The sequence below is a fragment of the Dipteris shenzhenensis genome, chromosome 12, assembly GCF_047967505.1.
Source record: "Dipteris shenzhenensis isolate YYH24624 ecotype China chromosome 12, Dip_SZ_1.0, whole genome shotgun sequence".
Lineage (NCBI taxonomy): Eukaryota > Viridiplantae > Streptophyta > Polypodiopsida > Gleicheniales > Dipteridaceae > Dipteris > Dipteris shenzhenensis.
Genome location: NC_141607.1, coordinates 11,097,402 through 11,123,633, shown reverse-complemented (window position 1 = coordinate 11,123,633; position 26,232 = coordinate 11,097,402). Strand labels below are relative to the sequence as shown.

The 26,232-nt window shown below is 41.0% G+C and overlaps 1 protein-coding gene across 1 annotated transcript in view; it reads left to right on the top strand.

The window, feature by feature from the left end:
• The window catches only part of LOC147895812 (trihelix transcription factor PTL-like), a 40,789-nt gene extending 30,102 nt beyond the window's left edge, over positions 1–10,687 (top strand). Inside the window, exons 2-3 of the mRNA XM_087382859.1 lie at positions 608–2,581; positions 10,088–10,687. Coding sequence (XP_087238985.1) covers positions 608–2,132 — 1,525 coding nt within the window. The 3' untranslated portion in view covers positions 2,133–2,581; positions 10,088–10,687. The remainder of the gene's footprint in view (positions 1–607; positions 2,582–10,087) is intronic.
• The last annotated feature ends 15,545 nt before the right edge of the window (positions 10,688–26,232 follow it).

Here is a 26,232-nt window from a genome sequence, read left to right as displayed (position 1 = left end):
TAAAGGGCATTAAATTAAAGGACATCTCCAACAAATCTATTGCTTTTTAATGGGCAATGCCCTCGAGGAATCCGTCTAGTGGAGGGTTCGATGTGAATTGTGTGTTGAAATGTAGTCGGGTTAATGATTAAGTGTTATTGCTCAAGGAAAAGGGCAAGGCATGATTGGCATGAAAGAATTCCCACTCAAAAAACTTCCCCCCAAAAAAAAAAAGGAAAGGGTGAGGACACGTGGAAAGCAGGAAGGTGGGGACGGCAAGGACACGTGGAAAGCAGAGGGGGGCTCTCGTACGATGTTGGGGAGAAAGGAGAAAGAATAATTGGTGGGATTTGGTAGGCGAATTATTAAATTTAAAAATAAAAATAAAAGGGGGGGTTCCCAACGACTGGGAAAAAGGGGGTGACGTGTAGGTGACGTCATCAAAAGTCGAGTGCTTTTTTGTGGGTTCTTTGATGGAATCATGGAAAGGCCATGGGGGACTCATTTTTCCATGCTGCTAAATTTAGCGGAAGCACGGCAGTTGCGGAGCGTTTTTCTTACTTATAGTGCGCTAAAAAGGAAGACAAACCTCCGCTAAATAACGCACTCCTACTAAATTCAACTGCAGCACCTGGTCTTGTCTGCAAGCAAATTTAGCAGAGCTTCCCATCGTTCTTCCGTCGTCGTCGTCGTCTTCTTCTTCTTCTGCTTCTTCTTCTTCTTCGTCCTCTGCACAAAAGAAAAGCTTCGCTCCAGCTTTCATGGAGATTGGCCATCACCCCCTCCCCTCCCCTAGTTACCCCCCCCCCTCTCTCCTTCCCGGTCCCCCCCCTTGTCAGATTACCTCCCCTCCTTTTGTCGAATCCGCCAGTCGCGCTCTCGTGCCTTTCACTGAAAGCTTTCCCATTCCTCTGCCTCCTCCTCCATCCCATAATAAGGCTATCATGGTTAATGGTGGCTGCGCCTTAGCTGCTTCTGCTGCTGCTGCTGCTACTGCTACTGCAGCAGGGGAATTGGACGCGGATGACGACAAGAAGCCCGAACGAGAGCACAAGAAACGGTCCAAAAATTGGACCAGATCAGAGACGCTCGGGCTCATACGGCTCCGAACTGACCTGGCGCCGCGATTTGCCAAAACAGGACGGAAGAGTGAATTGTGGGATGAGATCTCGGACGCCCTCCAGAAAGAGCGCTACTGTCGCGATGCACAGCAGTGTAGAGACAAGTGGGAGAAACTCATGGCAGGCTACAAGGAGGTCAGAGATGGACTCAAACAGAGAGATGATAACCCTTACTACGACGACCTTCATCGGTTGCTGGCAGGCAGATCATCTAGGCGGGAAACAGAACCGCAAGATTCTGAGATCGAAGCAAGCGATGCAGGTGACAGGCGCGCTCCACACGCGACCACGAATTCTCGATTCGACTCGAGCATGGATGTTTCGACGAAGCACGTCGACAAAGAAGGGGCCTTCAATGTCCCTAGGACAGGAGGTGATGCTAATGCGGAAGAAAGCGAGACGCCTGAAGACAGAGCGCATGTAAGGAAGAAAAGTAGAGGCCCCAAATTTGTGGCTTCCACGGATCTACATGCTGTCCAAGCCTTACTGGAGACGATCGTGTCGAAGCAGCAGAAGTTTTTCAGTGAGCTTCTGGATACGATGGACCGGAAGGAGCAGCACCGAGAACAACTGCGCCAGGAAAGGGAGGAGAAATGGAGGGCAGACGAGAGAGCCCAACGTGGAGTATTAACCGAAGCGATGATGATTCTTACTCAAAAACTCGGCGGTGACAGACTAGTGGCTCCGCCAGCAATGGCCGCACCTTTGGTTTGCAGTCCGGTTGTGCAGCAAGGACAAAAGAGACGCTCGAAGAACTGGAAGAGGGCAGAGGTTTTGCAGCTGATCAAGTTGAGAGGAGAGATGGAGAATAGATTCAAGAAATCAACAAGAAGGGCCGCCCTTTGGGAGGAGCTTGCAGAGACGCTTGGTGCTCAAGGAATCAAAAGAGACGCGAAACAGTGCAGGGAGAAATGGGACAAGCTCATGTCTGAGTATAAAGATGTTCTCGACGGGAAAAAGGAGCAAGGCGACAGTCCTTACTTCGCAGAATTAACAGCTACCATGGGAGGGAGGCCTGGTGAAGCTGGATAGAAATCAAGAGGAGCCTCTGTGAAGAGAGCTCTCAGTTGTTCCTTGTAGGCCAAAATTCTGTTTCTTCTACCTTACAACTTCGTCCTCCTCGTCCTTCTCTCTCTCACACACACACACACACACACACACACAACACGCTCACAAAGCACGTCTGGGTTTAGTGGCACCCACAATGCCTTGTTACATTTAGAGCACTGTAATCATGCCGCCCGTCATCTGTCTCCTCTCTTCTCCTTCCCTTGAGACCAAGCCTTTACGCTCGATGGAATACGGAGAAGAATTGTTGAGGAAGAACAAAGGTTGTCTTGGTGACGACGTGTTCTTCGAGGACCGACCTTGCGGAGGTGTGAAGTAAGGTCTTGTGCCATAAATAAGAGGTTCCCCAACCTTCATTACGATTTGTACAGTGTGATACACGTGGGGCTTTTCATCCATCAGACTTCTGACAAGTAAGGTTCGTTCCCTTCTGAAGGTTGGATGCTCAAATCTCAGCATGGACGTTTCTAGGGTTGTTTCACGTTCAAGCATTTCACAGATGCTTATGTAAAAAGAGAGAGTTAGACGACCAGGGCGTCCTTATAATATCATAAGTGACGCAAAATTTATATTAACATATTTGTGAATTGTGACTTCCCATGTAACTGGATGGATGGAATTTCTCAGTATTATGTCCGCAAGTAAAATGTAAAACGAAAACGATGAGGTTTTCCATTGAAGAGGAAAGGAAATTAACTGTTATATCATGCAAGGCTCTGTTTGCAGCCTGTTTTGTGGTCATTTGTTGTTAGGCAAAGGCTCTGCTTTCAAAAGTATTCTTGCAGTTTCAAGCTTTATCTTTGCAGTACGACTACTGCTCGTCACTTCCATAAACGCAAAGCCATGACTGCATTTTCCTTGCGTCAGGCATCAGAACACTTTTGTTGGTGGTCAGTGGAGGCTCCCCAGGGGTAGACGAAGAACAGATCAAAGATGTTGCCATTCTCACATTTAATATCAAGTTGATATGAAGATCAGCCAAGGCGTCTGCTCTTCTGCGTTTACATGTTATAATGATGGCATCTTGAGTGAAATCTTACGTTTTTGGCCTCTTTCTATCTCCTAGTGTTTGGTGCTCTGGTTTTATGACCATTTTGACAAAGGAGAACTCTACGTGTTCTCCATGAGAAACTGATGAAGCTGGACGGGGAGGCAGGACTAGCTATCAGGTTGGGACGTAGACACCTAGATTGTGAGCAGTGGATATCCCCCTGCAGCTGCTTAAATTTACCTAAGTATTAAATTTAGTGCTCGAATTCAAAAATTCAGAGCTATCAATCTATGAGCCATTCTCAGCCAAAATCAATTGCATGCGGTTCGTAATTTTCTGGAGAAAATTCAGAGCGCTAAATCAAAGTCCTCTGTCCCCCTCCATGCGCCTCCAGCTCTCACCGGCTTGATTTCTTTCGCCATATCAGGCGACGAGATTATGGACAAAACCCAATCGCAAATGCATCATTTAGGATGACGAATTTCCTTAAGGGAAAAGGCTATTGGGGGTTCATTATTGGAGCTGAACAAGAACTAGTTATGGTTAGGTTAATTTTTGCCATGCGAGATGCTACTAATACGAATTCGATTTTTCCAATATCATGGTGACCTATTGCGTTAAGTCTAGCCTTTAGAGTTGCAGAGAAGTTTGAACGGGTGTGATGCGTGGAAGGTTTTTCCCAATAAACTCTTGTTTGCTTGTCCTTGAGTATTTGGTGCGAGTTCCAGAAATTATTGACTACGAAGGTGTTACAACTTATGGGTCAGTCTTTTGTCTTATCATTTATAATTGCTTGTGAACAGCTAGATCTCTGTCATGGGCATCTACAGCCCATCTGCCATCTGGCATCCATGGTCCTCCAGGGCACTGATATGAGCAGCCAAGGCTGCCTACAGGAAGCCACACAGTCACAGGTGGCCACAGCCAGCAAGGCAGCCACATGGCCCAATCAGCTGGAGGCAGTCCAGTGGAGCTGCCATGTCTACAGCAGACCTTCCAAGTTATATCATTGTTTTTTATTTAATTTTCTGTTGATATATGTTGCTCTTGTTCTATTTAATGGAAAAGTCTCAAAGAATCCGTTTAGCCCCAATTCCAAAGTAGACGAATCTGTAAGTATGAGGCAGTGCCTTGAAACGTGACCCCAACAGCTTTGCACAGTGCTCTAGGTGCTAATAAGCAATCTGGCAAGGTTCTGCTTGCATGTAATAAGTACATGATATGTCATGTCAGCTCAACCTCCGTCTTTGCATCCTTGTTTCCATAGATACAATGAGAGCAGTCCATGGCTGGGGGACAAGTCACATCTCAAAACTTTTCGTATAGATTTCTAAAAGATCTAGAATACAACACGTTACACTGTATGATTATTTAGTCTCTCTAAATGAAGGCTTTTGATTATCCTATGCTCAATCTAAAGCATTAATACTTTTCCCAAATGTGTGAATTGATGCTTCAATTCTAAAATATCTCAGCAAAATCAATTGTGCTTGCCAAAAACTAGACGCCAGAAGATAATTGGGACAGATCTTGGTGCACACCGGAGAGCACAAGGCTGTCAGGATGGAGCAGCAAGCAGAGCTCAACCAGAAGCAGCTACTGAACGAGGCATGCGGCAGGTCGGAGGAGATCTGCAGCACAGAGTGCAGCTATACGAAGCTTGTGGTGTTTTTTTTCCTCAGCAGAGTTTGCTGCAGGTCTACGTAGATACCCAGTTGGAGCTTGTTGTATACAGATTTCTACAATGAGATCTATTATTGGCTATACATCTGCATATTGCTTCTCTTTCCAGTTCTGAAAGTGTTCTCTATCTCTTTTTTCTTCTATCTGGACAAGTCTATAGGCAAGTTTGCTTTAGATCTCTTGCTCTCTCAATTGGTGAACATTGTAATATCTACATGTGTTTAGCTTTGTTATGTACCAGACAAGTGTAGGTATGTTTTTCCAACTTGCATAGGGTGATGACATATGATAAAACATATTGAAATGCGATGATCATACATGGCAAGTAAGGAAAAACTGCATGATTCATCCTTTGAAAGGCAAGGAGTTTTGAAAGTGTGGGCTATAGGAGAAGCATGTTTCTCTTGAAAAAGTGAGACATACCAATATCTTTCATGGTAATCATATTACATAGTGAAGTCATTGTGACACATGGCGCGAGAGAAAACAACTATGCAGGATTTGTCTTGCGAAAAGCTAGGAGTAATTGTGGGGTATAGGAAGATAATTTTTCATGGTCATCACAGTGAAAGTATGGCAATGTTACTGGGAAGAAGTAACATTGCAACAATCAGTTTTTGTAATTAGGGTTCTCCTGCACAATGGTCTTTAGGTAAGACTTTCCATCTTTTGTAGGCCCTTCCTTTCGATAAGATACTCTTTATAGCTTGCCACAAAGGATCCAATCTATGAAGCCATGTAAACCTTCTTATGAAAGTCGGATCTGTGAAGCCCATGATACGCTCAGCGATGTAGAGGATGTGTCCCTCTTCATCCATAAGTGGCTGCCAGAATTTTTCCATAAAGTTTGCATCCGTGTCGCTAACAACCCATGGTGTCTAAACACATGATCAATGAACTACCAGGCAGCATCAGATGCTGAATATCCTGGGATGAAAATGATCTTGTTTGGTTGGAGCTGGTCGGTGATTGGAAGCAGCAGAGAAAATTTTGCTTTCGATGGCATTGCAAATTCTAGTGATTCCAGGGGGAAGGAGTAATTGAAAAGTCGGGAAGACCTAGTGGGAAAATATCTCCCCAATGAATTCAAGTTGATGATGGCAGATGAAATAAAAAGACAGGTTGTAGATGGACTCGGTGTGGTAGCCAACACATGCTGTGCCATCCCCTCTTAGTCAGGCCAATCTCGTGACGCAATCCAGTCAATATGTCTTCTGAAATAGGAAAAGGCTGTGGCAAACCAGCCGGATACTTGTTATCCACTTTATTCTCTATGGCAAGCATTCCACATTTCTCCAAAAACCTTCCCAAAGAAGCTTTGTTTAATCCGGTCATAGGTCTTTGGGAACCCAAATGGCATGCAGATGACCTTGGCATGATTATTTGTGCAAGCCTACAGCAGCAGCGGGATAACAGAATAGCTGCAGAACAGCTGCACAGTCAGGTGCAGCAGTGCAACAGTCCCTAAGCAGCGGTACAGGCTGTAGGGTAGCCTGCAGACCAGCTGGAGCAGGCTCAGAGCAGGCAGGAGCAGGTACAGAAGCAGAACAGTGATGCAAAACTGTGCAGGCAGGTTGGGGCACTCTGCATGTAGTTGGAACAATCAATCTGGCACAGGGTTGGCCCATCTGTGACTGGATGTAGAGCGGCTCCACCTCTACCCCTGACACAGGCAGCACAGCATCTTAGCAGCTTGAGGAGCAGAAATCACAGCAGTCCCTACAGCTCTAGAGGAAGCCTGTCACAGGGACGTGAATTTCTAATTTTTAGGAATTTACGGTGACTAACCTGGCCTCAAACTTATTGAAATTGTAGAGGACACTTCAGTGCAATTAATTTTATGGGCCAAGACAAGGGACTGAAGACCTCATCTCGAAGTTCACAAACCTAAATGTGGGAAAGTTGCCATTTGACACCTACCTGTAGCGATTAGAAATCTGCAATCCAGTGCTCCGTATATGGACCCTACTACCTTGTATGGATTCTTTGCAAAGGTTTGGTGCAGCTCAAGAACGATCGTAGTAAAATCCTTGAGGATGTTATTAGATACACAGAGATCTATGATGACACCATGGCTAAGGGAAGTTCTTCACAGAAATCCCAGCCTACCACAGGAGCAAAAGAACTTTTGGTAGAAGAGGCGCTTTGGTCTAGCCATGGTAACTGCGCAGGAGTAGGACAGCCACGAAGGCCTGACAAACAGGCTATAGTAGAGGCTGTCCATCCTGAGTCTGTGGCTGCTATATTCGTCCATCCTGAATCTGTGGCTGCTATATTCATGCGTTTGAAGTAGGAGCATTTGCTTCAACACGGGGAGCTACACAAATTGAAGCCTGACAGAGGCGATTGCAAAGTGAATTAAGAAAGCAGAGCAAACCCTTTAGTATGTGAAGGAGGGCCGTTGCATCCTTTGTATGCAAACGAGGCATATACGGATGGAATGCCAAAAGATGAAGGGCAAGTCAAAGAATGCTATGATGATTAAGGTCAAAGGTAACACTATCCTTCCGTGCAAACCATAGTCTTAGATTAAAAGTTTTTGCAAGAAGGATTATAACTATAATATGACTGTAGTATCGTTCGCATCTTGGTTGACTCTGGAAGTTTTCATAATTTCTTGAATGCTAAAACACTAAACGTGTGCAGAAGTTGAGTGTACCGATGCAGCCAAGTGACCATGTGTATGAGGTGTACATGCTAGCGGGGAAGCAGATTTGGGATCGACGTGCGGCACAGATTCTTATGACCACACCTAATTACTCAAAAGATCTAGATTTCATTTTAATGCAGCTTCCCAATTCAGGGCTAGAAAACCTGTCTATTTCCTTTCTAGATTTGAACAACTGGTAGGTTTGCAAATGACGTGGAATTCTTGTGGCTCTGGGCATGACAAGGGCTAGCATGATGGGGGGCTGTTGTGAAGAGAGCATTGACACATTGAATAGATAAAGCAAAATGGAGGCACCTTAAAATGTGTAACACATGTTGTGGATTCCTTGAGGACCTTATGGGCTCAAGCCAGCTATGCATCTAAGAAAAGGAATGTAGCACGAGTGTTTTGGGAGGTTAAGGAAGGAGAGGTTGATAGATCTATGCGGTGCACTGTAAGCCAAGACAATAATTTTGGGAGAAAATTGATCGCATAAGTTGAATGTCCAAACTAATATAGGTTAACTTTTGTCAAGTTGGGTGTACCCTATGTATCAAAGGTGAATTTATGTCCCACTTTGCACCGTAATATGATTGCAAATTCAGAGTATGAATTGTTTCAGTGTGTATCATGTAATTTTGCATTTGAAATAAATAATGTAAATGAATCTTCTAAGATACATGCATGGGAAACACGAGCACTTTGAAAAGTAAAATGGGATATTTTGATGTATTTCCATGTGAGTTATTGCTTGGTTTAACATCCCTTAGGTGGGTACATCATGGGGTGGAGTTAGTTCTAGGAGCTCATAAGAATGGCACCTTACAAGAGGAGTCGAAGAGAAGAAGTTGGAGAATCAAGAACCAATATCCCCTCCCTAGTGTGGATGATTGACCTTTGTATTGGTTGTTACCAGATATGCATAGCTGAGGAAGATGCCTATAAGATGGGATTCCGAACTATGTACAGCCATTGTGAGTATTCCCTTTTGGTCTCTACAACTTTCCAACCGACAATGAACTATATCTCTCGTGAATATTTGAGGGGTTTATAGTTGTATTCTTAAAAGATATTATGGTATACAACCATTCTCTTGATGGGCATGTCGAGCATCTCGGGATTGTGTTAGCGACACTAAGGCGTGAACATAAGGTTTCTCGAGAGGGCATGAGTAATGATCATGATAGAAGGTTTTTTCTTACACAGTAAGGCAACTTCGAGCGTTTCTAGGATTTAGTGTGTTCCTTCAGAATTTAGTGAGGGATTCTCCAAAGCTAACCTTTCCCTCGACTAACCTCCTGAAAGGACGTCGAATAGTCCTATCTCTTGGAATGATAAGCTTGATGAGGCTTGCCAGACTCTCAAGTTTAAGGTGAAAGAAGTAGAGAGAGAGAGAGAGAGAGAGAGAGAGAGAGAGAGAGTGATGTAATGAAGGCCATTTTGATATAGGACTACAACTTAGATGTGTGCTAAAATAAGCTCGAGCTGAGTTGCCATATGCACTCCGCGACCCTCTTTGGTTTATCTAGATGATGTAAGGATTTTCTTTTGTACTTTGTACTTTGTCCCATAAGCCCGTGAGGCTTTTTGCGGACGTTAATGTATCTGTCTCTCTTGCTTTCTCTCTCTCTCTCTGTGTGTGTGTGTGTGTGTGTGTGTGTGTGTGTGTGTGTATACACACATATATACATACATACCTACATACATACCTACATACTTACATACATACGTACGTAACGTACTAGCTAGTTAGCTATATCTCTATCTATATTGGCTTTACGAGGTCCTAGCTGACCATTTGTGGTCCAGGCTGATGATGCTAGTGATTTTGCAATAGGTAAAACCTTATTCCAAGAGAACTGACATTATCTTTTCGATAGATGATACTTAGGTTTGGTGGCCTACTCGCAAAACGCAATTATACGCTGTATTTGCACACAAAAACTTGGAGATATTATCTTTATGTGTTCGTTGTATTGATATGCCACTTATGTGATAGGGGTCTGAGTTGAGAGAAATGAAGGCATTGTGGGCTGAATTGCTGCAAGATTTTGATGTGGAGATTAGATATCACAAGGGTAGCTTGAACAAGATTGCCAATGCTTGGAGTCGCATTGGTGAGGTAAACTCTTTACAAGGAGCCCCACACAAATATTATCATATGTTAAAGGTGCTAGGTGGTCAAATAGACCAAGACTCAAGGATTATCATTCATTTGAGGTCTCTTCTTCACTTGCTTCCTTTTCTCTCTCCTCCCAGCTCTCTCATTGTTCTTTTGTTCATATCACGTAAAATCTACAATTCAAAGATTGGATATATGATGGTCTTAGTGCTCTTGATGTTGGTAGATATATGGTTGTGTGTGGTTTTGATAGCAAATTTATTCGTGTAATAATTAAAAAAGCAGCAGCACAAAGTACCTAATCTTTGAATAGATATGTGGCGATCAATGCCCATCCATTTGAGTCTCAATCATAGATATACTGTCCTATGGTAACAAAGGATGCTGCAGTTTCAGGGCGCATGAGAGAGAGAGAGAGAGAGAGAGAGAGAGAGAGAGAGGTTCTTAAAACCAATTGTTTGCTTGTTGTGCAGGTTTAACCTCTTTGAGGTGATCTTGAAGTTCCTTTGTACACATATTACACATGGTTCTGTTGTCTCGAATATAACGAGAGGTTTGTGTTCTTTGACTTGTATAGCTGATACATGACCTATTCTGCCATGTGACCCGTCTCTGTTTTTATGAGGGGCTGTGAGATGTAACTCTAATGCATAAGCATCTTGTTTCTGAAGTGTACAATGGATGCTATGCTCAGCTTTTCATTTGAACATGTGTTACCGTGAATTCAAGCGGATATCCGTGGAATAGCAGGTTGGGAAAGATGTATTGCATCAAGAGCAACCCAGCAGCCAACGAGTGGGTCCATGCATGAAATTTATTATGGTAACCTTAACTTGGAAAACTATTGGTAGGGTATTATTGTAAATCGTCAAATGATCGAGATTTGCTGCTGTTACATCCCTGGTACACGAGGATTTTGTTGATAGCTGTTTGAGAGGATGTTCTGGAAGGACTGCACAATTACTGCAGACATCATTTGTCTCAAACAGCTACCAAACACAGTCTCATCTCCTAGGGATGTAACAGGCTTAATAATTTGACAATTTACAACTAGAGGAATGGGACATCCTTTACGCAAGGGGGTAAGAGAAAAGGGGGGGGGGGGGGGGTGGTGTGCTGGAAAAGGGGGATAAACTTTGCCCTTGCACTAAAATTACTACAAGCAAGGAGGAGGCAAGTGCTTGTCGCTACGGAAGAGACTTGAAAGGTTCAGCTATCTGTAGGGGGAAGAGGATTTGTAACTTGCACTCCATTTGCCATCACCATTGAAAGTAAAACTCAGGCAAGTAGCAATCAAGCAAGGGGGATGGAGCACTCAAAAGGGCCAACCAACAGAGTACAATATCAAGAGAGTCATTGAATGAGAAGATAGGAAGAAGGTGCAACAGAGCTGGTGGATCAAACTTTGACTAGAGGGAGCAAGAGAGGGGCACTGAAATGAGAAGACAGCACGAAGGTGGAATAGGTAGGGAAAAGGAGCTGGTGTTTCAAGGCTGGAGCAGTTCCTAACCATTTGAATATCTTGAAGCCTAAACATTCTCCACATGATTGTTAACAATGTGTTAATCATGTTCTTTGAGGGGAAAATGGTTTTACATCCTTGGAATGCCACTTTTAGAATTGACAACATGGAGCAATGAAGATAGATACTAGGAGGTGTTTAAGGAGTAAAGTGTACTAATGCAATCTACTGAACTTGAAATGATAAGTAGGCTACCACATAAATCTCAGACGACAATCAACCAAGTGATGGCATTTTACAAAGGGGGGAAGCTTCAGAGCATCAACAAATACCAGAGTCTGCCACAAACAGCAGCGCCGCCAGTGAACAGTTTTCCCCTGATTGCGAACGATCTGACTGAAAACAGACCCAGAGGAATAGAGTAGATGGGACAGTCCTGCGACAATCAACCAAGTGATGGCATTTTTCATCTGAAAAGGTATTCAAGTCATAATGACACCACACAAATCCAAAGGGGGGAAGCTTCAGAGCATCAACAAATACCACAGTCTGCCCCCAACAACTGACCACAAACAGCAGCGCCGCCAGTGAACAGTTTGCCCCTGATTGTGAACGATCTGACTGAAAACAGACCCAGAGGAATAGAGTAGACGGGACAGTCCTGCAGACACAACGTGCTCATCATTTCGGAATATCACGTGTCGTGAGCTTGCAGAATATTTAATCCCCTCCGCATCGTAAAACCACTTCTAAATATTGCGCCAGCCATGGTCGGAAAAGGGCCTAGGTTGTCTTCCTAGGGCTTCCCTCTTGGGTAAGGACTCTGGAGGCCCTTTCCCTACAACCATAGGGCCCTAAATGGCAAGGAGAAGGGGGTTCAAATAGTGCTTAAGATAGATTGGTCACAAATAAAGTTTTTTTCCATTTTTTAAATAAAAGTTTTCTAGAGTTCGCGGCCTATGTTGTGATGCAAAGGAGCATTCATGTAGGAATCAAAACTGGGTAGTCAGCTTAGGTGGGCAAATGCCCAGATCACTTGATCTGTCAATGCTTGACAAGTCACAAAGAAAGATAGAAAAAGGTCTATCTTGGGGAGGGGAAACAAAAGAAAAAAGCCCTCTATATATAGCAATTTTCTCCCAACCATTTTGCTAAGTGCAAGCGATGTGTTCGGAGACAATTGGCAAATGCTTCAACCAAAGCGGCCTCCATCGTCGCCTTCGCCAATGTTCGATATATCGGCTCGTTGTGCCAAAGTGTTATCTCTCGCTCCTTGCTTGCACTTAATGCATTATTAATTATTCCTGCTCATAATCGCTCTCGCTCTCGAAACCTATTCATTAATTTACTAATCTTTGTGTTATCTCGAATTAACCTTAAGCAATTCAGACACATTAATTCATCTCAGTAGCTTCCCCTACATCTGAGCATCTCTACTCCGTCCCCCTCTTGCCTCCCCCTCCCTCCTCTCCCTCCCCTCTCATTGCTCCCACTCCTCTCCCTTATCCCTACTTTCCATCTCTCCCTCCTTGTCCTTGGAGGCTTTCATAGCCCCCCTCAAAAAAAAAAACCAAAAACAAAAAAATCACAAATAAATTAATTAATGTAGTATTTCTTCTCGATGGGGTCCTAAAAAAACCGAGCGGAGCTTTTCTTGCAAGTAAGAAAGTGCTTCCTCTTTTTTCCTTTTGTTATACTGTTTGCAAGGTTTTGTGTATGGATAGCACAGGCTTTGCATATTACATGAAGACAGAATCTGGATCATGTTGTGTACACATCAAAAGAGGATTGATTCGACTCAAACTTGAATTCTAAAACCTTGAACAATAACAAGGAAGTCCAAACTCCATTGTCTTTTCTAGACAAAACATTGTGTTGACCCCAAGTGTACTTGACCACCAGAAGTAACCTCGGGTATCCAAGTAACCATATCCTTTTTAGGCATTTCTAGCTTCCATATGGGACTTCAAGCTCCCTCATGGGAGTTGAAGTTTGATCATGGGATTTCCTCACTGCCAAGGCAAACCCCTAAGCGGCAAGGCACATGGTTCTTCGAAATCATGGACTAGCCTTTGGACAATGGAGGTTCGAGGGAATCATGCAGCTAAGCCTGTGACTGACGTTTTGTTTGAGTAGCAAACTTGATGTAGAACAGGCTAACTAATGTGCAGGTTGACTTTTGTTTAGGTGATTAGCATATTTTTGAGATAGAGGCAAGAGTCTGAGTTGAGGCGAGCGAACGAGAGTTGATGCACCAACAACATTGTTGCACGATCACACTATTTACAGCAACTAAGGCTATTTGAAATGGGCTATTAGCCATTCTAATGGAAAAGATCGAGAGTAGCCTACATAGTTCTACACACTTTTACATAACCCTACATAGTTTTACATAGCTATATACATTTTTACACAACCCTACATAGTTTTTCATAGTTCTTACACAATTTAATGTGGCGCTTTAATCTATCATCCTAAAATGCCTTTCATGCATTTGGGTGGTGGGGCAACCTTCAAATAACCAAAGAGTGGTGCTCTTGTTAAGTCAGTGTGAGTCAAATGCAACAGATGCAAGGCATGGTATGTACACAAAAGACAAACTAAACAAGAGAATGGGAGATAAACATTAGCAATAACAGGATCGATCAGTCATGAGAAATATGATGAGGATTTGAGCAATATCTTTTAACTTATAATGGTAGGAAGAGTGACAAGCCCTTCCCAGAGTTTGTACCCTTTGATGAAGTTCAAGAGGGCATGTTTTGTTGTAGTTTGGGAATCTGATCTAGAGTTAGAGAATTGGATGAGCATTCTATAGACCAATTGCAATCAACATAACATGACTCACATAATGCAGAATGTCTTTCCCAATCTATCTAGGCAAAGAGATTTATGTCTTCTAGTAAAGGTGTTTTATTGCAGTTTGGGTATCTGATCTAGAATTAGAGAATTGGATGAGCATTCTATTGACCAATTGCAATTACCATAACATGACTCACATAATGCACAGAATGTCTTTCCTAATCTATCTAGGCAAAGAGATTTATGTCTTCTAGTAAAGGTATTATGCAATTAATTTTAGAGTATGAAAAATGTATTTACTCTATTGAATAAGAGCTATTGTGCTCATATAACTTCGTAACGATTGATGTAACTAGTATGTAGCTTCTGATGTAACAATTTTTTAACTTTCATGTAACTACCATGTAACTTGATGGACCTGCTCTATACTTGTAGAGCTTTTTGGCATACATCAATAATAAGAAGTTTATAGCCATGTCTCTACCGCATATTGGTATGATATAGCACAATATATGTTTAATTTACATTTTCCTATTATATAGCATTGAAATTCTAGTATTTTGTGGAGATTTTTTGTTACACACCATGTGGCATAGTTGCAAACATAATCTATATATCACAATGTGTGTTCGGTTATTATATTTTCATGTTGTTTGATTGCGCTACATAGCACAAGATATGTTATATGTTTTATGCTTAAGCTATGTAGCACAATCAAGCATGTGGATTACTTTTTGCATGTGCTATATAGCACTCAAGTTTCATATATAGCGCACTTAAATATGTGCTATATGGCACTAACACTTTCTTTATCTATGATAAACACCATGTATCACGATTTATGTACTTGCAATCATTAAGATCTATCACTTACAATTTGTTTGCCATATAGCACCAAAAATTATGTTTATTTCTATGCTACTACTTGCATATGATATAGCACAATGTATATTGAATTTATTTTTTCCTATTATATAGCACTGAAATTGTATGATATGCACATTGTATATTGAATTTATTTTTCCCTATTATATAGCACTGAAATTGTATTAATCTTTGATGCACACCATGTAGCATACTTGCAATCATTAAGATCTCAAATATATAGCTTTATTAACTATTATCTTTTCAAGTTTTTTGATTGTGCTACATAGCACAACATATGTTATATCCTTTGTGCTTATGCTATGTAGCACCATCTACCATGTGGATTAGCTTTTGCATGTATACATAACATTAAAATGTCACATATAACACTTAAATGTGTTACATAGCATAGTCTATGTGCTATATAGCACTAACATTGTACTTATCTCTAGTAAAGACCATGTATACATAGCATTAAAATGTCACATATAGCACTTAAATATGCGTTATATAGCATAGTCTATGTGCCATATAGCACTAACATTGTAGTTATCTCTAGTAAAGATCATGTATAACATATTATGTGGCTAAATTGTGGAACCTACACATTTTAGAACTTTTGAATCATGAGACAATTGAAGTTAGGCATTTTGTATTTTTTGGTATAGAGATTAATCATGTATTGCAAAGATGAATAATTAAAGACTTCTAGCCTCAATTTAGAATAAGATAGGGTGCAAATGAAAAAACTTTTTTAGGAAACTATATTCATTCAATTCCACATAACTAATTGCCGATAGCCTCCCATTCTTGAAGTTCAAACCTCTTGTAGAAGCATTTAGAGCAAAGAAAAAATCCAAGGAAATAAATCCAAAGACTTGCATGGTTGAAATAAATGAGACTATCACTAGTGATATTAATAATCTTCAAGATATAGTGTGGACTTGGTGGCACCCATTCTTTGTCGAACAAAAGATTGGTGGCACATATGGCAGAAAAAAAACATGCATTTTTTTAAAAATTCCCAAGTGGCATCCATGGATAGCATAATAGGACCCTGCAATATTGGCACTAATGCTTCAATATTTGTAATGCCTAGCAAAAGCAATAGGAACATTAATGAAGAGGAATTGGAATTGTATATTGGGAGAAGAAGGATGAAGGAGACAAGGATAGGAATTTCATTGGGTTTAGAGCCTCTCAAGGCTCAATGTGAGCGGTTGTGCTATAAGTGGATATTAAAATTACACTCTTTGCAATCATTAGGCAATCATAGTGCGCTATCGAGTAGCAAGGTGTCTTGGTATTAGCAAGGAAGCACCAACTTGAAGTGGAAAGAACATATTTTTCCAAAGTTTTTGATCAAAATTAAGCAATATAAAGTACTCAACAAGTTAATTCCTATCTAGATGACAAGGCTTAATAAGTATGACTGGCATGGTGCTACGTGGTTGGGCGGTGAGGTGGGTCCTTAGGAATGAATGTACTGATCGATGAGTGGCCCTTTGTGGGGCGCCCCTATGCAGGTCATCTTGCGGCTTTCAAGACGGCTAAGTAACGGGTTTCTGCACATGGGTAGCTTTATGGGATCAACACAATTATATCTTCCTTAGCATTGGTGAGTTGACAAGTTGCTTCAATTTATCACCTAGGGAGTAGGCTTTCATCACTACTACATTCTCTAGACTTCGTTCGAGTTAGCCTACAAGTCTGCTTCTTAGTTGGTGCTTGATTTATTTAAATCAATGAACAATAAAGACAAAGACTTGGCTAACTAGGAACAATTCCTTCAGTTGAGATTCCTCTTTCAATTCAAATTTCATGATGCAAACATGCCCCTTCGGATTCAATTGTCAGTTGGGATATGCACATTCTAAGGGTATTATTATTTACCCCCTCAAACAAGCTGAATTTTATGATTTGGAGATGAGTAACTTGTAAGTACTCGATCAAAGGTAAGAAAGCCAAAGGAAGTTTCACCATTATGCCCTCTCTATTGTGTGAATTTGGAAAACCACTATCACCATTCTAGGGGTGCATTGTAGTTCGTGCACTTTAGTAACATGTCCAATGTTGGCTTTTGAAGGTCCACATTCATGTCATTCCACTCATATGGAAGCTAGTCCTCTTGGGGGATAAAGGGCACCTGAATGATTCTCAAGCTTGACTCTGGTAGGGTATACAAACACAAAAGCCTCATTGTGTTCACCATATGAGGCTTCCAATTGACTTTAAACGACAAGCTCAAATTGGCCTACTTCCCACATGAATTTTCATTTATCATTCCACTCGTAGTCCTCTTGGGGGAATAAAGGGCATCTGAACGATTTTCAAGCTTGACTTTGGCATCTTGTAAGAGCAAGGGTTATACAAAAACTCTGGAAATATAGAAGCCTCATTGTGTTTCAACATATGAAGCTTCTAAACAACTTTCAATGACAAGTTCAAATTGGACTATTTTGCCAATATTAAACCGATTTTTCACTTATTGCTAGGGTAGTGTGAATTCTCTATAGGAAAGATTTGTTAGCCCTAGCTTCCAAGCAGCGCTATGCTAACATTTTTGTTAAAAAAGTGTCCCACACTATTTCTTACCAAGTGGCCCCCTTCTATTCTAGTTTAATCTCTCTCTCTCTCTCTCTCTCTCTCTCTCTCTCTCACAGCAGAGTCCCACAGGGACTTAGGGAGTATCCAGGCTCCATTAATGCACAATTGTGATTGGCTAGTCGATTTTCGACTAGCCTAGTCGAGCGAATTTCACCACTATCAGGCTAGTAGAAAATCGACTAGCCAATCAAATAACGGCATTAATGAAGCTTGCACTACTCTCTAAGTCCATGCGGGGACTGTACACACACACACAGACACACACACACACACACACACACAATGGACCTGGAACGTTTTCATTTTCACCTATAAAAAACATTTTCCAGACCTATAAACTTTTAGTTATGTTTTAACTAAAAAATCTACAAATTCTTCCGGGACTAATCTTAAGACTTAAGGCAAAGAATGATCCATCTCGTCATTCGTAACTAAAATGGAATTAGATATGTCCTTTGGGAATGGGCTCTTTGCCAAACCACAAGTCATGAGAGCGATCCAGTAGGCGAAGCGCAGGAAATTGCATAGGCTTGGCATTGCCAGTCCCGAGTGCTAGCTTTATGAAGCCAAATCAGGGACGAAATTGGAGCAGGATTTTCAGGGAGAAGCAAAATTGCAGCAGGCCGGCCTTCAGGAAAATGCAAAAGCGGAATGCAACATGGCAATTGCACCCGTGCTCGTTGAGTTCACGACACACAGCACTCGACCTTCCCGCTGGTGAACTGCAGATACCCAAGCCCTCTGTTTATGCATGATGTGATGTGCTCTTTCTTTTTTAATGTATTTATTAGTGCTTTGTATAATGTGGCATGCTTTATATAGTATAGTATTATGCTTTCAAACATGAAAGGAGGGCTTGGTTCACAGGAAGTGGTGTTTGGTTCCTACACTCACAAGGCAAGGGGTTAAGAGGTACCACAACCTAGGACCAAGTTTCTTAGATCTAGTTGACAACCTGAAGAAATATATGCTTATTTATTTTTTAAAAGTTTCTATTGTGAATATGCATATGCATCATTGTCTATGATGTGCTCTTTCTTTTTTAATGTATTTATTGGTGCTTTGTATATAGTAAGTTGAAATTGGTTTGGCATGCTTTATGTAGTGTAGTATTATGATTTCAAACATGAAAGAAGGGCTTGGTTTAGGAAGTGGTGTCTGGTTCCTATGCTCACAAGGCATGGGGCTAAGGGACACCATGACCTAAGACTCAAGTTTCTTAGATCTAGCTGACAACCTGAAGAAATATATGCTTATTTATTTTTTTAAAGTTTATGTTGTGAATATGCATATGCATTATTGTTTGGTATGCATGATGTGATGTGATCCTTCTTTTTTTAATAAGTTGATACCAATTGCATGTATGTTGGGCTATGATACAGTTGTTCCATTTCTTAGATTTAAAACTATTTTTGAATGCTCTTTTGTTTTGATCGTGCATATGGTTTAGGGATGGAAGGATCTAAGTGTAAGGCTATTGATTTTGAGTTATCTAAAGCACAATGGAAGTATGTCAATCAGATCCTTTGAGATGAGCTAATAAAGACATAATTTTTGAAACAGTTACTTCTCATGGGAAGAAAGAAGGAAGTTCAAGCTTTGGAGAAAAATAGAAAAATGACATCTTTCTTATTACATTCTACATCATTGGGCACTAATATAAACATGTTTACAACATCAAGTACACCAAAGAATTTACTCTCAAGTTCATCATCCATGAATCATGAAGCAATTTATGGGACTCCTAAACATGCTTTGGGCACAATGCATCATGCTAAAAATCAATGTTCTAGATCACTGCTTAATGATGATAGTTTTAATAGGGATTTGAGTTTTATTGACCCCACTGGACTAGAACATGAAGTTTTTCTCTAGCTGTAAATGGCACTAGAAACCTCGTAGAATTTTGAATCACCCCAAAGAGGTTCATGACAATCTCCTAGTCCTCATGATACATTACCATGATGTCATCGATGAGAAGTTGAGATACCATCTATCTTCCCTTTGGGAGGGCTAAATCTTGGATCCTTCCTGCTTCCACTTCCCTTTTAGGAGATGAATGAGGGGAACTGTCCCAAAGATAAAGAGTAGGGGGGTCAATGGGCATCCTTGATGCAATGACCTATGAATATTTAGTCTACCCACAACTCCCTCGTTAACACAAAGGATTGCAAATGCGTTATTGAATAGGTGGTGACCATCTTCACAAAACCTGCTTCGAAGCCCAACCTATCAAAAGCATAATTAACAGATATTCCCAATGCACCCTATTATAGGCATTATCAAGGTCAAAGCCTTTTGACCTGTGGCAAGAGCTAGATTGATGGATGTAGAGACACTTAGAGTATTCTCAAAAATGTCTTTATCTTTGACAAACCCATTTTGCGCCCGATCCACCACTGCAAAGCAGACCCCCCTAGTTTGTAGGGTAGTGCTTTTGCAATGAACTTGTATGATGCATTGAGAATGGTAATAGGCCGCTAGTCGCCCACCTTAAGGCTACTTTAACATTTGGGAAATGGATTTATGAGCCCAATGTTCATGTCTTCTAATAACTCCCTCTTTCAATGGCTACATTTGCCATGTTAGTGAGATCCTGTTCAAGGGTGTCTAAAAAGCTGTTGAAGAATCCCATAGTAAACTCATCAAGGCTAGGGGGCTTTGTCCTCCTCCATTAACCACCACAAGGCCTCCTTCATTTCTTGTACTACAAAGAGCCTTGATAACTGCTCTTTGATACTTTGAGACTCTCGGTTCAAGTCCTTCCACTAGTTCTTTAATGCTAGCCTTCCATTCTGCATCATGCTCCACTTATTCACCTACTACACTACTCAGTTTATGGCAAAATACTTCGGCGATGTACCAAAATTCAATGACTATATTAGGGTCTACCACAATATTGATAGCTTCTCTCTACTGTTTGCATGTGATGGATTGGAAAAATGCTTTAGATGGGTAGCCACCCACTGTCAGCCATAGTTGGCAGCATTTAATTGGATCAAATTTTGCATCCTTGAGATCCTATGCTTGAATAGCCAGTTTTTCTTTCATAATCAATTTTGAGAGAATCACATCTTTTGGGGACTCAATCTGTGCAACCCTTAGTGCCTTTTGGATCTCCCTTTGTCCTTGCCCTAGATTGATGGTAAAGTCTTGCTGAATACTAGGAGATGCCTTATGTCCATATCCCATATAAGGCAAGGGTATGCTAGCCCTAAAGTGGCCTCATGTCAAATCCTCCTTATAGCCATGTAGAATTTCTAGGACCTCAATAGGTGCTTGTCAAACTTAAACAAGATATCTTGGGACCTCTTGGTTGGTGATGAATGCAAAATTTCCAGAACACTAGGCGTGGTTTGATAGATGAGCGTATGAGATATTTCCCTCATGCGTGGGGTTGCTCATCCACCAACCTTCACTATATTTGTAGAACTAGTCAATCCTTCTTGACTTGTAGGCAGAAGTACCTCTTGTGCACTAGGTATTCTTGATTTGATTCATACAGATGTATGTGGTTATGCCCAGACCTGCAGCATCAATGGTTCACTTTACTACTTGACTTTCATTGATGACTATAGCAGATATCATTGGGTCTATTTTTTGAAAGAGAAATCTGAAGTGTTTTCCAGATTTCAAGAATTCAAAGTCATGGTAGAAAACTAGATAGGTAGAAAGATCAAAGTCATGAGATCAGATAGAGGAGGTGAATACATGTCTTCAGCATTCATGAACTTTTGCAAAAGTCACGGCATTTGAAGACAATTCACATGTGCAGATACTCCTCAGCAAAATGCAAGAGTTGAAAGGAAGAATGGTACTTTAGCAGACAGTGCTAGAGCAATGCTTAGTGAAAAGCATCTTCCAAATCAGTATTGGATAGAAGCAATAGCCACTGCAAACTATTTGCTTAATCGGCTTCCTACCAAACTGATATAGGGTATGACTCCTTCTGAAGCATTCAGTGGACATAAGCCACACATTGGGCATCTCCGCGTATTTGGTTGCATAGCATATGCTCACATACATGATGATCATTGCAGGAAATTGGATGCAAAGTCATGCAAATGCGTCATGGTTGGCTACAGTGAAGAAAGCAAAACATGCAAGTTGTATGATCCCATCAACTGCAAGGTCATTATCTCCTAATGAAAAACCTCAAACACACAGGAGATAGGAGCATCGACTTCACAGTCATCTATAGAAAAGGTTAATGAAGAAGAGCAAGAATTGTCGGAAACACCCCAAACAGAGCACAGCAGCTCAAGCGGTCTACTAGGGAAAGCAGATCACTAGCCAGATTGACATATGCTTAGAAAGGCAAAGCAATTCAGGTTGAAATGACCAACTATGCTCTTATGACTACCATCATGGCTATAGAATAGCCAGTGTACTTCAAAGATGTAGTAGACAAGCTAGAATGGCAAACTGCTATGAATGAAGAAATGGATTCTTTGTATAAGAATAATACTTGGGAATTATGCGAACTTCCACCAAGAAAGAAGGCCATAGCAAACAAATGGGTATAGAAAGTGAAGTACAATCCATATGGCAGTATTCAAAGATACCAAGCCAGACTAGTTGCAAAAGTATTTGCACAACAATATGGTCAGGATTATGATGAGACTTATGCTCTTGTAGCGAAGATGGATTCCATATGGTTCTTAATATCACTAGCGACACTCAGCAAATGGAATGTGTATCATCTCGATGTCAAGAATGCATTTCTCAATGGTTACCTGGATGAGGAAGTCTACATGCAACAACCAGCAAAACCAAGAAAAGAGAATAAGGTTTGCCATCTTAAGAAAAGTCTCTATAGCTTGAAGCAAGCACCCAGAAGCTAGTACAACAAAATTGACAAGTATTTTGCTGATCTGGGATACATGAAGTCCAATGCAGATCATACTCTCTACCACAAAGTTCAAGGGGAAGACATTACTATTACACTTTTGTACGTAGATGATTAGATTGTGACAGGAAGCAAGGATAGCTTCATCAAAAAGCTAAAAAAAGACTTATATGTAGAGTTCGACATGAAAGATCTTGGACTTATACACTATTGTCTTGGAATTGAGTTCTGGAGAGATTCAGATAGCACATTCATGAGTCAGCTCAAGTATGTTGACAGTCTCCTGAAGAAGTTTCATATGGCAGATTGCAAGATTGCAGCCACTCCCATGGAATGGATTTTGAAACTTACTAAAGATTTAGAAAAGCCTACAGTCAATGACAGGTACTACAGGCAGCTTATTGGATCTCTTATATATCTAACTATCACACGGCTAGATATCTGTTATGCAGTAAGTTCACTAGCACAATTTATGGCAAATCCAAACTAGTCTCACTAGAATGCAGCCAAAAGAGTCTTGAGATACATCAGAGGTACAAGACAGTTTGGAATAGAATACAGAGGAAGTCATCCATGGTTGTATGGATACTGTGATAGTCACTGTGTCGGAGATCATCAGACCAGGAGATCAACACAGGGATATGCATTTTTCCTTGGTCAAGGTGCTATATCATGGTTGTCAAACAAACAACCAACTGTTTCTTTGTCTTCAACTGAAGCAAAATATAGAGCACTCACTATAGGTGCATGTGAGGCTATGTGGCTCAAAAGACTATTGTCAGAAACAGATTACTTTGATGAGTTAAAGCCAACAACAATATATTGTGATAACCAATTGGCTCAAGCATTGGCCAAGAATCCAATATATCACTCCAGAACAAAGCACATTTGATGCCAGAGAGCACTTCATCAGAGAAAGAGTGTTACTTGGTGACATCACACTACAACATTGTGATAGCAAAGAGAATGGTGGAGACATCTTTACCAAACCACTCAGTAAAGAGCTTTTCGAGAAACACTAACTAGCTCTTGGTTTGACGTAGAGGACGGACATTCCCATTAAAGGAGTGTGATGGAATGTAATGCTTAATCCTTCTTTGATTCCCCAGAATCATCATCTTGAGGGAAGGCCTACTTCATGATGTTGATCTTGAGGGAAGGTGTTGAGAGTTCATGCTCAACATCATGTGATCATGCATAGTACCATCATGTGATCATATGTGCATAGCATTAACCTTATAGAGTGCTATAAAGGAAAGGGTTAAAAGCCCTAACCCTAACCCTAAATGGGTTTGTATATATTCTATGTTTTCAACTAAATCTAGTGTACAGTTAGTCATTTGTGGTGTGCTCTCTAGCTGTGCCCTCTCTCATCTCCACTCTTCTCCTCTCCCCTCTTCATATTTTGTCAGGATGCCGTTTTATCGGAGTATAGTCGAATGTACCGTTGAGATTTTTCGTGTGTTTCCTTGGTTGATGGGTAGATGGAGTCGGACCCTCTCCTTCTTTTCTTTCTTAGTAAAGTTGGACTTGGGTTGAACTCTTTTTTGGCAGAGCATAGATGAATTATGGGCCCAGTTGTAGTCTCATTGGCAAGTTGGACTCCACGTGATGGTTGGACAATTGTCCAACTGGCCTCCTCCTTGCTACTTACCAGGATTGGATGGATTGCTATGTGGCTTCTGACTATTCTCTTTTGCTAATGGTGTTCCTCCCTTTTCCATATGAGCATGCACGGCTACAGATAGCTGTCGGCCTTCTTTTTGCCATGCGGTTGTGAATTGGAATACTTTGCCCAATCCACCTTCTCAAACCAACTGTCTAACCTTCTCATGCTTACATTGTACCTATTGTGGCACACTCTTGATTCACTTTCCTCATCGTTGGATGTGTCGAAGTTATTGGTGAGGTTCTATTGGTTGTCTCGGACTATTCTTGTTGTAGTCAGACTGCATTTCTTCTTTGATCTCTTGGAATTGGATCGATATTGGTTGGGGAATCTGGTCATGAGGCTCATCCTTGTGCTGCTGCTCATTTTGTTGAAGCTTATGTTGGTACCATTTCGGAGTAGATTGGAAATTTTCTTCATTTTTTTCCTCTTTGGTAGTGTCGGCTAATTGTCAGATGTAGTTTTTTCTTCCTTCTAGTACTTGTATCACATGGATTACAATTATATCTTGATAGATATCAGTATAACCTTGTATACTCACCATATTTATCTTTGGTGTGAACGGATCACATCATACCTAATTTTGAATTTACCTGGCCTCTTTCCCAATTTTGTGTTGAACATCTATACTAGATCACCTTTTCTGAAGAGTTTGAACTTGATGTTTCTATTGATCTAAGCAACTCTTCTTTTTTGAATGATGTCAGCAATGTAGGGACTTTGTAGCCTATCCTCATGTAGTTGTTGGGAAAGTATATGTTCCATAGCCACTCTTAGGCTTCCTGTAACAAATGCCATTGGAACTACAGCTTCACAGCCATAAACCAATTTAATTGCTGTCAGACCTATTGCTACCTTGTAGGCTATTCTCAGTGCCCATAAGACTGAATCCAGCTTTTGATCCCAATCTGTAGTATTGTTGGCCATTGTCCTTCTGAATGTTTTCTTCATGATTTTGTTTGTACTTTAAGATTGACCATTTCCTGGTGGGTAGTAAGCTGTTGATTTCTTGTGGAATATCATATGTAGTCCTGTGACCTTCCTGATTGTCTTGTTGATGAAGTGTGTGCCCCTTTTTGACAAAATGTCAATAGGAACACCAAATCTTGTGATAATATTGTGGTATAGAAACTATGCAACAGTTCTTGCTTTGTTGTCCTTGAGGGCCACTACCTCTACCCACTTTGTGTGCAATAATCAGTTACACCTAGGATGTATTGGTCTTCTATGTATTTTGTTGCTGGCTTGATGGGACCTACAAAATCTAGCCCCCATTTTTGAAATGGGTCCAATGCGAGGATGGCCTGATGTGGCATTCTGTCTCATCACATCAAGTGGCCTATCATCTCTTTGGCATGTCAAGCAAGATTTTGCATAATTATGAGCATCTTTTAGCATTGTTGGCCACCACAGGATTGCTTGCATTATCTTTCTTCCTGCGATTTCACCTGAGAAGTGTCCTCATGCTGAACCTCCATGAGCTTCTGCCAAGACATCCTTTTGCTCTCATGACTTTGTACACATCTCCTTATGACGATCCATCTCCATCCTATAGAGAACTCCATCAATGACCAAGTAGAGTTTGCTTTGCAAGACAAGCTTTTTCCTTTAATCTCTAGTCAAAGATTTAGGGATAAGAAAGAACAAGACTTTATCATACCAGTCTGGGGGATCATCTATTCGGATCATGAATATTCATGCATTAGGCAGTTCATTTGTTATTCTTGTCAGATCTTCTTTTGATGTCAATCTACTCAGGTAATTTGTAATAGCATGCTGCTTTCTAGGTCTATGCACAATTGAATAATCAAATTTCTAAAGCAAAAGCATCCATCTTGCAAGTCTTCTAGTCAGTTGAGGTTTATTCACCAAATATATTAGTGCTGCTTGATGGTCCACATGAAGATAACCTTGTTGTCAAGTAGATAGTGCCTAAACTTGTGTAATGCATATACCATTCCAAGCACTTCTCTTTCAATGGAATGCATAATTGTTCTCATGTTTGGGCAGATTCCTACTTGCATAGTACACTAGTCTAAACCATTGTTCTTTCTTTTGCTGCATCAATACTGCACCAATAGCCACATTTGATGCATCCATAAAAATATCAAAGGGTAATGTCCAATTAGGTGGATGGAGTATGGGTTTTGCTATCTTGATCTTCTTTAGAGCCTCTTTACTATTGGCTTTGACTCTGTTGAGTCGGCCATTGTTCCACCTTATTTTTGCCTTTTTTCTTTCTGTATTGGCCCAAGATACTCCTTAGCACCTTTTCAGGTCTTTCATCTTGTCCATTGTTGCATTGAGTATGTTGTGGTGATGCTTTAGTTTTGCTTCTTTTACTGGCTCTACATCTTTTGTC